Source organism: Suncus etruscus, chromosome 3 (assembly GCF_024139225.1).
Source record: "Suncus etruscus isolate mSunEtr1 chromosome 3, mSunEtr1.pri.cur, whole genome shotgun sequence".
Lineage (NCBI taxonomy): Eukaryota > Metazoa > Chordata > Mammalia > Eulipotyphla > Soricidae > Suncus > Suncus etruscus.
In genome coordinates this window covers 103403969-103417748 of record NC_064850.1, presented here as the reverse complement: position 1 = coordinate 103417748, position 13780 = coordinate 103403969, and the positions used below count along the sequence as shown (strand labels likewise).

General features: G+C 37.6%; 1 protein-coding gene across 4 annotated transcripts in view; it reads left to right on the top strand.

Moving 5' to 3' along the window:
* RAPGEF2 (Rap guanine nucleotide exchange factor 2) overlaps positions 1–13780 on the top strand; it is a 273060-nt gene that overhangs the window by 175118 nt on the left and 84162 nt on the right. For 2 of the 4 annotated variants that reach the window (XM_049770222.1, XM_049770224.1), the window contains exon 1: positions 1647–1780. The exons of 1 other annotated variant lie outside the window; for it this stretch is intronic. In XM_049770222.1, coding sequence (XP_049626179.1) covers positions 1721–1780 — 60 coding nt within the window. In that variant the 5' untranslated portion in view covers positions 1647–1720. Of the gene's footprint in view, positions 1–817; positions 887–1646; positions 1781–13780 lie in introns of those variants that run through there. One more of the 4 variants, XM_049770223.1, reaches the window with a different exon arrangement.

Sequence of the window (13780 nt, the reverse complement as noted above, 5' to 3'; positions counted from 1 at the left end):
AGGGATCCGGCTATGAGAAACTGTCCAGTGTTTCAGAGTTAACACGTCCTTTTCCTTACCAACTCACATGACCTGATAACTTAAGTAAAAAAAAAAAAAATTACATGCTTAATATTTATAACAACCAATCTTCATTCATTTAAACTCTCTAACTCCTAAAAAAGATTTGATTTAGCTTCTTAAAGGCATACCCTGAATGAATGTATTTTTTATATTGGCAAGGTGCACTGTGTGTGGATATGTATGGGTGTTTGTGAAAATCACATCTTCTAAATTTATACAAAGCCTGTTAAAATGTTCTTTTTGTAATTTTTTTGGTAGCTACTTGTTTGCTCTGGCACAGTGAGGGTAGGTAAGCAGTCCCATCTATTCTTTTATCTTCACCTTGGTAAAAAAAAAAAATTGTAGTTGAGAGCTGTTCAAGAAAGTCCTTGCTCCGTTTTCCTACCCTGTCTTCAGTGATATTATTTGGAGTCAGCAATCAATGGATTCCATCCCTCTGAGACTTGCTTAACCTCCAGCTGCTGATAGAAGACAGGCAAGCGCTTGTTACTTTATTTGGATTGTCCATGGCTACCTTAATGAGTGAAATGGTTAAGTAGAGGAGGGGGCGAGTCTTAAGGAATGTGTGTACCATTTGAGCTGAAGATTTCAGTGTATATAGGGAGAGGGAGGGTGAGAGAGAAATCCACTTACATCACTAGAACTGCATTGAGTGTGAGCCTTGCAGGTTAAGAGACAGTGTCTTGCTTTCTGCAGGAAGCAGCAATGCCGTTTGTTTCCTAAGAGGAATTTTTTATTTAGAAAAGGAAGCTTTCTCTCTACCCAGGAAATGGCTTTCCTTGTGCGTTGCTATGCCAACTGCCTGCAGCCATGGTCCTCCAAAGTAAGCACAATAATGTAATTATATTGGTGTATTGCATTCAGACTCATGATTCTTGAGATTGTGTGTGTGCATGTGCTGTGTTTCTGTTAGTGACTCTTGCTAGCAATCATGCTTGTGTTGAGTGTGTGAGGGACAGACATCATTAAATTAAATGTCCATCAGTGTCATGCTGCTAAGATTAATTGTGCAAACTTGGTTAGTGGAGTGGGACTGAGATCACTGGTCACCACTCTCAGCATCATTAGCAGCTAGGGAGGAGGTCCCGATTCACATGCTCTGCCCTGATTTTTTCTTTCTTTTTCTTTTTTGCTTGGTTGGAGGGGTCTGTCTGTGTGATTGCAAATGAAACAAGAGTATTAACAATGCTTGGCTGAATGTCACAGACTGGTTCTTATACCACCCTGCCTAATAGAATTCTGTATCTAAGCCTTTTTCAGGGGAGTCTGTGTGCAGTCAGCCATTTTAGCTTTTTTTTTTTTTTCCCCTCTTTTGCCTCTTGTTTCTTCAATCTCAGAAATTATCTTGTTCTCTCGGAAGAGTGAGAGCTTTGTAAGGTTTCCTCAGTCTTGTCATAGCCTGAGATGGTTTGAGTTTCAGTGTTATAAAAATGGAGACAAATACTGTCGTTCGGATTTCTTTTCTGGTCTACAAGTGTGAGTGGTTTCAGAGCTTACCAGTAGTGACACTTTAAGCTGCAGCTCGGTCTCCTCCTCCTCCCTATTTTTTTTTTCTTTTCCCTTCTTTCTTTGAATTTAATACTGTAGAGGGTGACTTGCCTTCCATGAGAGATTGGTACATGATGTGTAAATTCAGTTCTGCATATGTTTCTTCATTATGAAACCACTAGCAATCCCAGCTAACCATGGAGTTATGGGCCAGCAGGAGAAACATTCAGTAAGTATTGCAAATGCTGCTTGTGCTTTGGTAGCACGTCATAGAGAATTGCTTTAAAAAAAATGGGAGTTATTGCTGTTTGTTCTCCAGGGAAAACAGGGGTTTCAGAGGGTCTGATAACCTCCTTAGGGTGGGAGGGTAAGTTACAAATGGCTTGTTCATCCCATTTTGTTGTGATTTAAATTTTTCTTAAACAAGACCAGCAATGCATTTAAAAGCAAGATCTCGAATATAAATAAATATTTTTGTGATGAGAAATGATTTGTATAATCAGTATGGAAAGCTTTGTCAATGTAGCTTTAATGTAATTGTTTCCTTAAAAATATGTTTAGAGAGTTGAATTTAATAAGAGGTCATGAAAAAGGTTTTAGAGAACGGGAGTCTATAAGAAGGATTTCACGTGTAGTTTGGAGGGAGGGAGGGAGGGAGGAAGAGAGCTTTAGTTATTGATTTTGTAATAAACCGATCAGTGGGACTCATTTGATTTAACATGTATTAATAGGCAATGATGCCAGAATTTTTTATGCCACATGTGTTCTTCCTTTATAATTGCTCCCATGAGTCAGCTATGCATTTGTCATGTTGAAGTCCCACAGGCAGCCCCTGCTGTTTGTGAGGAGCACTTTTTGTAGCTGACACTCAGCATGAACCTCCGGCTTGAGGAACGTGAGTGCTCACAGAGCTACTTCTGTACCGCTGTGCTGCAAGTTTTCCGCCTCCATGTTTATTTGGGGGTTTTCTATTGACCCCATACTGAAAACCAATGCTTTTAGGCAGCTTAGAGAGTGTAGGCTGAAGTATTCTTAAAATACTGGTTTTCAGATCTTTGCATAGCACCCAATAGGGTAGAAGAATGACCTTTTATGTATTTGGAAAAGGGTAAGATGTTAAATTTCAAAAATGGGCATAAATTGCTGAGGTTTTGAACATAGATCAAGAGGTGACCATGAGTTTAGAAATGAGATGCTGAGGTTTAGAAGTAAATTTTGGTTTTCTTCATCATGGTGGGCTAGAGAGTTTCTTCAATCAGATGAAATGACTCCAAAGGCATGACCTCACTTCCAGCGCACCATGGGGTGTTCTCCAGGCAGTAGCTTTGTAGGAAGCAGAAGGTCTGTGCTCAAAGGCATGCCCCCCTCGTAATGAGATCCTTGTGGTACCTCAAACTAATTAAATCTCTTCGGATCAGCTCCCCAAAAAACACCTGCCTTATACTTAATCTCACTAATAGGAGAGGTTGTTACATAAAAGTTCTAGAGTTTGATTTTAGTAGTAGAGCGTTGGAAATTCAGCTCCCTAGATTTTCCTAGGTAGCAATGTGTTGCACCACATGAGGAACTTTAGAAGCAATGTTTAATCAGCGCACTTCTTACCAACATTTTTTCATATTCATGTAAAATAAAGGGGATGTTTGAATTATTAATATAATTTTAATAAATAAATCATTAAAGCTAGTAACTGATAGTGGAGGAAAAAGTATTCCTAGATTATTAAAACGAGCTAACAGGACAGTTAATAGCAAGTAGTACATAAACCATAGCACCTCACAGTAGATAAAGCTTATCTTTTTTTGTTTATTTGTTTGCTTGTTTGTTTTTGTTTTGGGGTTACACCTGGCAGTGCTCAGGGATTACTCCTAGCTCTACGCTCAGAAATCACTCCTGGCAGGTTTGGGGGACCATATGGGATGCTGGGATTCGAACCACTGTCCTTCTGCATGCAAGGCAAACGCCTTACCCTCCATGCTATCTCTCTGGCCCCAGATAAAGCTTATCTTATAAGTAAACTTGTTTCCTGATGCTTATTCATTATTTATTAAAGTTCAGAGCGCTGTTGTGATAAATTAACAGAGCTAAAAAATAGTTTTCAATTGTGATTTTTAGAAGACATAGGAATAGTGTTTCCGTGATACTGAGTTACCACTGGAAGTACCTAGGACTTCTTTGCTCAGCACCTCCGAAGTAGCATAGCGGGTGGCTCATGAGATCTGCATCTTCTTGTATACTTGTAGTTGAGTCAAATGGTGCTTACTAAGATTTTTACTCTATATAAGTGAGAGGTTGAAGAGGAGATGCCCATGCTCATAATAACTGAAAAAGGGACAGTTGTTAACTTAGTAACAGTTGAGCAAAAATTCCCGAGAATGATCTTTTTTTAGAGGGAGGGCCCCTAAGCGGTGCTAACAGGTCCCCACGTTCACTTCAAGACACTCAGCTGGGCCTGCCAGGACTGCAGTTCACTGGAAGCGCACAGAGCTGAAGCATTGCTCCACTTGGTACTGCTTAGAGAACCCAGGGCCACATCTGGCAATGCTGTGAAGGCCAGTCTGCTAGAGAACAAAACCAGTTGGTCTTAAGGCATTCACCCTAACCCATGCTTTATATAAAAATGTCTGTGTGAGGTTTTCTGAGAATTCTGTTGAAAAGTATAAAATATCTAATTTCAAAAACACCTCCATTTTTGTTTCTTTATAGTATGTGGGTTTTTAAGTAGTTTTACCTCTTTGACTACTATCCAAGAGATGGTGGTACTAAGAGCAAGAGTGTGAAAATTGGAGGCATCTGTCAACTGTGTTTGGACAATTATTCTGCCTTGTCAGAATGCCTTAGATCTTAGGGACTTTTTCATTCTTCATTCACTTCCATCATGCCAGTTCAGTGCTGGTCCCTAATAGGTGTACAATAAATACAGTTGAATTTGTCATTAAATCATTAAATTCAATTATTTGATTGATGAAATATTCCATTTAGATTAAACTTTTAACCAGTACATTTTATATTTTTGGTCACATACTCCATTCCTTATACTTCGCTGATAACTTTTAGATGAATATTTTGTCAACAAGAGAGCACACAGCATTTAATTTTATTTTTATAGTCATCTAGTGTTTTCAGTTGTCTGCAGAAGAATCATGTGATTTTTGTACATTTTGAAAATCGATAATTATTACCATTTAAAAAGGACATTGTAGAATTTGCATTTTCCAAGACTATATGCAACACTGTATGTGAAGACTATTAATGGATATTCTAGTGAAAAAGTTTTATAGGCTCCTATGTTGGGGGATTGGGTAATACTACATGTTTGCCATTACTCTAGAATCTATTTTATTTTAACTATGTCTCACCTTTTTTCATTCCCCAGAACTTTTAATGGGAATTATATTCTGTACGCATGTTTTTGACAATTCTTTAAATTGAATTTGTACTTCGAAATTTTAAATTTTAAACTGATCACATAAAATAAACCACCGTGTGGTAACTAACTTGCTAACTTTCTCATACATTTTAATTGAAACTATTGTTTGGTATAGTGAGATCTTTAATAAGATCATGAATAAATAACAATTTTTAAAAGTGCTAGGGTAAAAAAGTACATTAAATAACACTAGTTATCATTTATTGGACACTTTATAACTGATAAAATTTAAATATATGGCTTAATTTTTGTATGACCTGTAGAATGATAGTGGTACCTTATTAGATTTGATTAAACTGAGGCTTAACAAGATTGAAAAATAATTTTTCATAGTAGATGGTGGGAGCCATCAGTATGACTCAGGCTTACCTGATTTTATAGCCCTCCATTCAGCTGCAACCCTATAATAGCAATTTGTGTGGCTCAATTTTGTTTAACATATAAATTGTGTAATTATGAGAACTGCCATCAACTAAGAGAATCCACAACTTAAACAAGTGTTTGTTTGGGACCAGAGAGATAGCATGGAGTTAGGATGGTTCGAATCTGGTATCCCATCACCTGCCAGAAGCGATTTCTGAGCGTAGAGCCAGGAGTAACCCCTGTGCGCTGCTAGGTGTGACCCCCCCCCCCAAAAAAAAAAAAACAAAAAAGTGTTTGCTTTTGGGCTGAAGTGATAACACAGCTGGGAGGGCATTTGCTTTGCATGCAGGTGACTCAGGTTCTATCCCCAACATCGCATATGGTCCCCCAATCCTGCCAGGAGTAATTTCTGAGCACAGAGCCAGGAGTAACCCTTGAGTGTTACTGGGTATGTTCCTCTCCCACAAAGTGCTTGCTTTCATTACAGTTTTTTTTCTTATGACATTCAAAGCAGTTAATATAAATGAAGAATATTATTATGATCAACATTATTTTATAGGACCTTAATGAAGATAGTTTTGTAGTGCTTTTTATTGATAGATAAAATCAATAATGTATCTCTCTATTTAGACACTATCCTGAGATGTGTGTTGGGATGATTTGAAGTTGATTTCATTTAGCTTACTTCCTCGTTTCATTGCTATGTTTGACTACATCACTTATTTTCACATTCTTGCTTATTGCTTTCAATATAAACTCAGTACTTTTCCTTCCTTTATGTTCTCTGTGACTTCTAACCAACCACCTTATCCTGGCCACTGTTACTTCATTCAGAACATTGAAACTTGCTCTTCTATTTTTCCTCTTTGTTTTAGTGAAGTTTGCATATATCATAGAGCCCAGTTTTGTTTTTGTTTGTTTGTTTTTGGGTCACACCTGGTGGCACTGAGGGGTTGGTTCCTCCTGGCTCTACATTCAGAAATCGCTCCTGGAAGGCTCAGGGAACCTATGGGGTGCCGGAATTTGAACCACTGTCCTTCTGCATGCAAGGCAAACACCTTACCTCCATGCTGTCTCTCTGGTCCCCCAATTTTAATTTAGGATCACCTCTCTGAAGTCCATTCTAGACATGACTAGTTTGTAGCCAAAAATAATATTTTCATCATTTCAGACACCTCTTAACCCCATTGGGGATCCAGTTTAGTTTATATGTTTTACTTCTGGTTGGTCACTAAAACTAGATATAGTTGACATTTTCTACCTTATAAACATATTTACTCCATCTCCATTTTTTAAAATTTAGGAAAAGATGGTCCAGTTACAGATAATTTAGGCTCATTTTCTTTTTAAGTGCTATTTCTTTTCTTTCTCATTTCTCAGTTTTCAGTGCTTTTTGCTTAGCTTTTATTTGTTCTTGATTCATCCCCACTATCTGAATAGTGGTACTTATGTAGTTAAGGCATAATACAGACTTTTATTAGTTATTTTAACTGGTGCTTAAAAAATTATTTTGGACCATACCAAGCGATGCTTAGGGATCACTCCTAGCTCCACAACACAGGAATTACTACTGATAATGGAATGCCAGGGATTAAAACCAGTTGGCTACTTGCAAGGCAAACTCCTTACACATTGCACTATTGCTTTGACCCCAGTCTTAATTGATACTTTTAGGTTGGCCTTCACTGTTGAATAAAGAGGTCTTATCATGAGTGAATTCTCTCCCTTCCACATAGTTTGTATTAAAGGATATGGTTGCAATCAAAACTTGAACACAATCCATGAAGATTACACGATGGCATTTTAGGATGAAAGAACTAACATAAGGAAGTTACAAAGCAGGAAAATGTAGAAGGATATGAAGAATGAAAATATGAAGATGAACAATGAAATCATCACTGTAGAACTGATGTTAGGGAAGTAGGGCAAGACAGGTGATGAAGAGGAAGATGTTAATATAGCTGGCAAATTAATGGCTATAATTTGTCGACTTAGAATACATTTCTTCTTTAATCCAATCACCACTTTCTTTAATTAGAACAAATTTAAGGAAATCCTTTTTTTTGTTTGTTTTTTTGTTTTTTGGGTCACACCCAGCAGTGCTCAGGGGTTACTCCTGGCTCAGAAATCACTCCTGGCAGGCTTGGGGGGTACCATATGGGATGCTGGGATTCAAACCAATGACCTTCTGCATGAAAGGCAAACGCTTTGCCTCCATGCTATTTCTCCAGCCCCAGGAAATCCAATTTTTAAAAAATTGTTTTTATCTAACCATGGCAATTTGACCTTGTCTGTAAATTTTTTTTTAGTCTGTAAATTTTGAATTGACTATCTCTAAGATGATTGATGCCTTTTCTTTAGCAGTGTAGGAAGGAGTATCAAAATGAGCATAGATGTAGGTTATGCTTCTTTAGGATTAAGACTCTACCTTTTCTTTATCTAATCTTTCTTTTGTCTGTGATGACAGATCTATTTTCTAAGATGGAATAAACTGTTTTCCACTGTGCTAGCTAACAGAGAGAGAGGAACCAATATCCTTTTGTACTGATTGAAGACAAGATTCTTGCAAAAAATACCCTAGAAATAGGGGCCGGAGAAATAGCATGGAGGTAAGGTGTTTTCCTTGCATGCAGAAGGTCGGTGGTTCAAATCCCGGCACCTCATATATGGTCCCCTGAGACTGCCAGGAAAGATTTCTGAGCGTAGAGCCAGGAGTAATCCTTGACCTCTGCCAGGTGTGACCCAAACCCCCCCCCCCAAAAAAAAAAACCCTAGAAATAATGATTCTCTTTACCTCAGAGAACTGAAATATATTTTAGAAACTTATCAATGTATTGAAAAAACTACCTACATAAGATTAAAGAAATCCTTATCTCATTGAAAGGTATTAGAGAAAACTTCATTTAGGGAAAAGGAAACATGCTTCACAACATTGCTTTATAATATTAATTATGTGGTGCCTTTTCTTTGTTTTGTTTTTGTTTTTGGACCACACCTGGTGACACTCAGGGGTTACTCCTGGCTCTGCACTCAGAAATCGCTCCTGGCTCGGGGGACCATATGGGACACCGGGGATCCAACCCAGTTGGTGTCCTGGGTCAGCCGCGTGCAAGGCAAATACCCTACTGCTGCGTTATTGCTCTGGCCCCAATGTGATGTATTTTAAAATAGACTGCAGAAAATTAAAATTATTTAAAATTGGTGAAAAAGAATAATATATATCCAATAACTTATCATTGGAAGCTCACTTTTTGGGACCAGTGTACAGCAGGTAGTACACTTGTCTTGCATGTAGCTGACCTGATTTTGATCTCTGGCATCCCATATACGTCTTGAATATGTCCTGTAGTAATAAGTGCAGAGCCAGGAACAACCCTGAGCATTGCCAGGGCAGCCCAAAAAGAAAAAAAAAAAAGCTCATTTTTCCTTTAATTATTCTAAGTTTAGTAATCACAGATTTTAATTTTTATTGTAGCCAAAGTGAATTGCAAATCTTTCTAAGTAAAAATTAAGGTACATAGTGACAATGAATGAGGGCCATTCCCACCACCAGTGTTTTCCTCCTTCCACCCGTTTCTGGCATGCACCCCATGCTTTTCTCCCATGCTTTCCTCCTTTACCCCCCAGAATGTTAGTGTAACTGGTCCCCATTTGTACAGCTTGATGTAGACTGGGTATCGATTCTGTTGTCGTTGACTTTTGGTTTGGCGCTCAAGTCTGATCATTTTTTATTTCCACCAAATGCTCATATGACTGATGGTCCTGGTACCATCCATTTTTACTACCCCAATTTATCAGGCAGAATAAGATGATTCAAGTTATGTGGTTCTGTTGGAGATAAAAAGGAAAAGAAAAAAGAAAAAGGAAGATAACTAGGGGGGAGTCCATCTAGGTTTTATGAATTTTAATTTAGAAGAAGAAAGGGGGAAAAGGAAGAAAAGGCAAAACAAAACAACAACAAAAACAAAAAAAGGAACAAACAAGAAACCAAAACCATCAACTACAAAAAAAAAAAACCAAGCAACAAACAAATAAATAAACAAAATAAAACCAAAAAACCCAAACCAGCAACTACATAAAAAGTTTGTGCTGCTTCTTCTTCTTCTTCTTCTTCTTCTTCTTCTTCTCTTCTTTCTTCTTCTCTTCTTCTTCTTCTTCTTCTTCTTCTTCTTCTTCTTCTTCTTCTTCTTCTTCTTCTTCTTCTTCTTCTTCTTCTTCCTCTTCCTCTTCCTCCTCCTCCTCCTCCTCCTCCTCCTCCTCCTTCTCCTTTCTTCTTTCTTCTTTCTTCTTTCTTCTTCTTCTTCTTCTCATTACATGGGGCCAGAGAGATAGCACAGTGAGTGGTAGGGCGTTTTTACTTGCACACACCAGCTGAAGACGGAACTGAGTTCAATTCCTAGCATCTCATATGGTCCTTATTCTGCCAGGAGGGATTTCTGAGCACAGAACCAGGAGTAACCCCTGAGCAAGGCCAGGTGTGGCCCAAAAACAACAAAAAAAAATCATTACATAGTTTTGAAACACTGATAGGATTTATACTAAACTATTTTATATATTTGAATATAATTATAAAATTATGCCAGATATACAGCCCCCAAATTCATTAGCTCTCTTTCTTTTTATGCTTAACTTTTTATTTTTGGTTTTTGTTTTTTTGGGGCCACACCTGGTGACGCTCAGGGGTTACTCCTGGCTATGAGCTCAGGAATCGCTCCTGGCTTGGGGGACCATGTGTAATGCTGGGGGATCGAACCATGGTCCATCCTAGGCTAGTGCTGGCAAGGCGGATACCTTACTGCTCCGCGCCACTGCTCTGGCCCCTATGCTTGACTATTTAATATTTTGTAGAGATAATCTGTTTAAAATCGAGTATGTTTTCAAGTACTTATAATAATTTTATCACATTAAAATTCTTTAGTACTTATGTTTTATGGGTCTAATACAATAAAGAATATTATCATATCTATGCTACCTTTTATAAGCTTTTGAAAACATTCTATTTTGATCAAGTAACCACTTTTTTATCCATATTTTGGTATATGGTGTAATTGTGGGATTTCTCTTTTAATTTAAATAAAATGCCTGGATTTACATAGCTAATATATACCCTTATAAATTTGTGTATTTGGAGTGTGTGTGTGCTTGCACATGCATAATTTTATTATCTCTCACTGACAGTTATTTTGGAGACCTGATACATGCTTGTGATTGTTTACCTTTACATTACTAAAATACAATTAGCACTAACTTAAGTGTTACATAGACTGGGTTAAATAAAATACTTAAATTAAAGATTAAAAATATATAAGAAAACATACACATTAAAGTTCACAGCATCATTTCTCAACTTTCAAGTCCCTTTTAAGCTTTCTGGGTATTCTAAGGGGACCATAGGAGGAAAGGTATATAAGTGAAGGTAGTAGCATAAGGATAGCATCCAGCTTAGGTATGACAGGGCTGAGAGGGGTCATAGGAAAGAAATAAGTCAGAATCAGGGCTATGGACAGGAAATAGTGGGAAATGCTATTCTGAAGTACACAGGATAGTACAAAGTAATATCAAAAAATTAACAAAGTACTTTCAAAAATGCCTCATGCCTTTCTCCATGTTCTGTCATTTAAGTAGTGGTTCTCTTAGGGATCTTTTTTTTGGGGGGGAGGGCACTCAGGGGTTACGCCTGGCTCTACACTCAGAAATCGCTCCTGGCAGGCTTGGGACCATATGGGATGCCCGGATTCGAACCACCGTCCCTCTGGATTCAAGGCAAACGCCCTACCTACATGCTATCTCTGCAGCCCTCTTAGGGATCTTAAAAAAAAAACTTAAATACCAGCTGTGAAGCCAGAGCAGTAGCACCGCGGTAAGGCATTTGCCTTGCATTCAGCCAATACAGGACGGATCCCCGTTCAAATCCCAGCATCCAATATGGTCCCCCGAGCCAGCCAGAAGTGACTTTTGAGTACAGAGCCATGAGTAACCCCTGCGCGCCCTCCAGGTGTGACCCAAAACCAAACAAACAAAACACCAGCCACATGCCACTTGAAACTAGTCAGTGGTTCCATTTCTTATTAAATGAACCTGTTCTTTTATTATTCTTTCATATAGATTATATAGCAGTGCGTATATTCTGTAAAGATATACTTGTGTCCATATAACTATCAGTCAAGCCTAATCTACTTGTTTTATGTTTCAAGTGACTGTAAAAAATTTTACCACATATGCTTTGAGTCTTCCTTCTAGATCAGTAAACCACAACCTCTTGCATAACTTAAACTGCATATTGCTGTTTTCCAAAATATCTTAAGAGTAGATTAGCTTTATGTTTGTTGATTTATTAAGCAACGATGTGAAAAGCTTTTTTTCATTTTAAGGTACATATTCTTCTTTACTGAACTTTAGAGAAGTACCTTATGGATTTATAATATTGATTTAGTTTGATTTACAATGAAATGAACATCCCATATGTGTGTATACACATATTTACTGCATACGTGTTCATATAAACATAATTAATGATTCCATTTACAATTTAGATAGAACTTAAAAAGTTAGAACTTAAAAAAATTTGCACGGCTCATATTATTAGTAAAAGCTGGTTTTCAATGATATATGCACTGGGCTGGAGCGATAGTATAGTGGGTAGGGCATTTGCCTTGCATATGGCCAACCCGGGTTTGATCCCTGGCATCCCATATGGTTCCCCGAACCTGCTAGGAGTAACCCCTGAACACTGCCGGGTGTGCCCCCACCCCAAAAAAAGTATGCTCTGTCTCTTGTGTTAGATACTTTCTTACTGCTCTATGTTAAATCTTAAAAAATACAGTTCACAATGGATACTTATTTTGTATTATTCCCAGTACATCAACATTTCACTTAATTTGTGTCAGAACATAACTTCATGTGTTATAATGAAAGAAAAAAAAACTGAGTATATTGACTGTAAGCAACCTATACTATAATCTTTCATTTTTCTCTGTTCTCCAGGGGCAGGAGGTTAGAGGGTGTTGAGTGGGTATAGGGCGATCAGTTCAACCAGACATTTTTACCTGAAAATATTTTTAATAGTGAAAGTACTTCTTTTTCAGTAGTTAAGACCTGTTTAGAGACACAAAAATTATTATGGCATGTTTCTTCCAGGTTTGATCTTAGTAGGAAATTTATAGAATCCTTAATATTAGTTAAAAAGCAGGTTGCTAAGTGTTGTCAAGATAGATTTGAAAGGTTGCTGTAGTCACTAGGCCTACAGGGTTGGCATTTGTTAAATGAAGCTTATAGCTATTAAGAATTTGAGGGATAAAATCAACTTTCTCTTTACAGCTAATTAATCTTACACTTATTTGTGCTTTGGAACTTCGTCACTTTAAGTGACGGTTAAAAATACGTGTTTTAGAATATGTTTGGATTATAGGCATATATAAGGTTTCCTGTTTGTTAAAATTAATTCCACTTGTGGAAACAATTAGATGGCAGAATCATAATAGGTTAGTAGCTGGAGAGATAGTACAGTGGGTAAGGCACTTGCCTTACACGCAGTGGACCCAGACTCAATCCCTAGGACCATGTATGGTCCTGCATACCCACAGTACTAGGTCTGATCTGATCTCAGAATAAAACAAACCGAAAAAAAAAAAAAAGCCCTATATGCATAGTTAGAAATAATGTTTAAGTATGAAAAAAAATTTGTTTTTTGTTTTTTGGGCCACATCTGACCATGCTCAAGGGTTACTCCTGGATCTGTGCTCTGAAACTGATCCTAGCAGGCTCAGAGGACAATATGGGATGCCGGAAATCAAGCCCAGGTCCGTCCTGGATCAGACATATGCAGGGCAAACAAACTACCACTGTGCTATCTCTCTGGCCCTGTATAAAAATAATTTAAAACTTTTATCCAGAAAATATTTTTGGAAGAGCTAGACAGTTTGCTTTGTGTTATGCTTACTCATCTGCGAGTTTTGTCTATAGCTTATATAATACTTTGTGCATGATATCTTGTTAAATACATGTCTACTGGTTGGAGAAAAAGTAAAAGACATGTACTAAAAAGAATCATAATTTTACATATCCCCTTATAGGAATGTTGTTCTATCATACCCTAGTATTTGGTTATCCTATTTGTTCTAGGACCCCACATACCAATATAAGTAGATATGTATTTGCGAACAGTAATGTAAAAAGCATGTTGTTACTTTTGTGCTGCAGCATGGAGGCCAGAGAGATAGGTCAAATGACTGAGTGCATGCTTTGTGCTCAGGAAACTCACATTCAATTCCTGGTATCATGTGTTCCCCCAGCCATTGCTGAGTGTGGTTTCACTATATCACGTTGTATTTGTGCCATTGACTTTCTTTTTGCAGTTTATGTAAAATGTTAAGTTATTTATGTGTCCAAATATGGTACATTTTAAAATAACGAAAGAAAATAAAAACACCCATTCAGAGT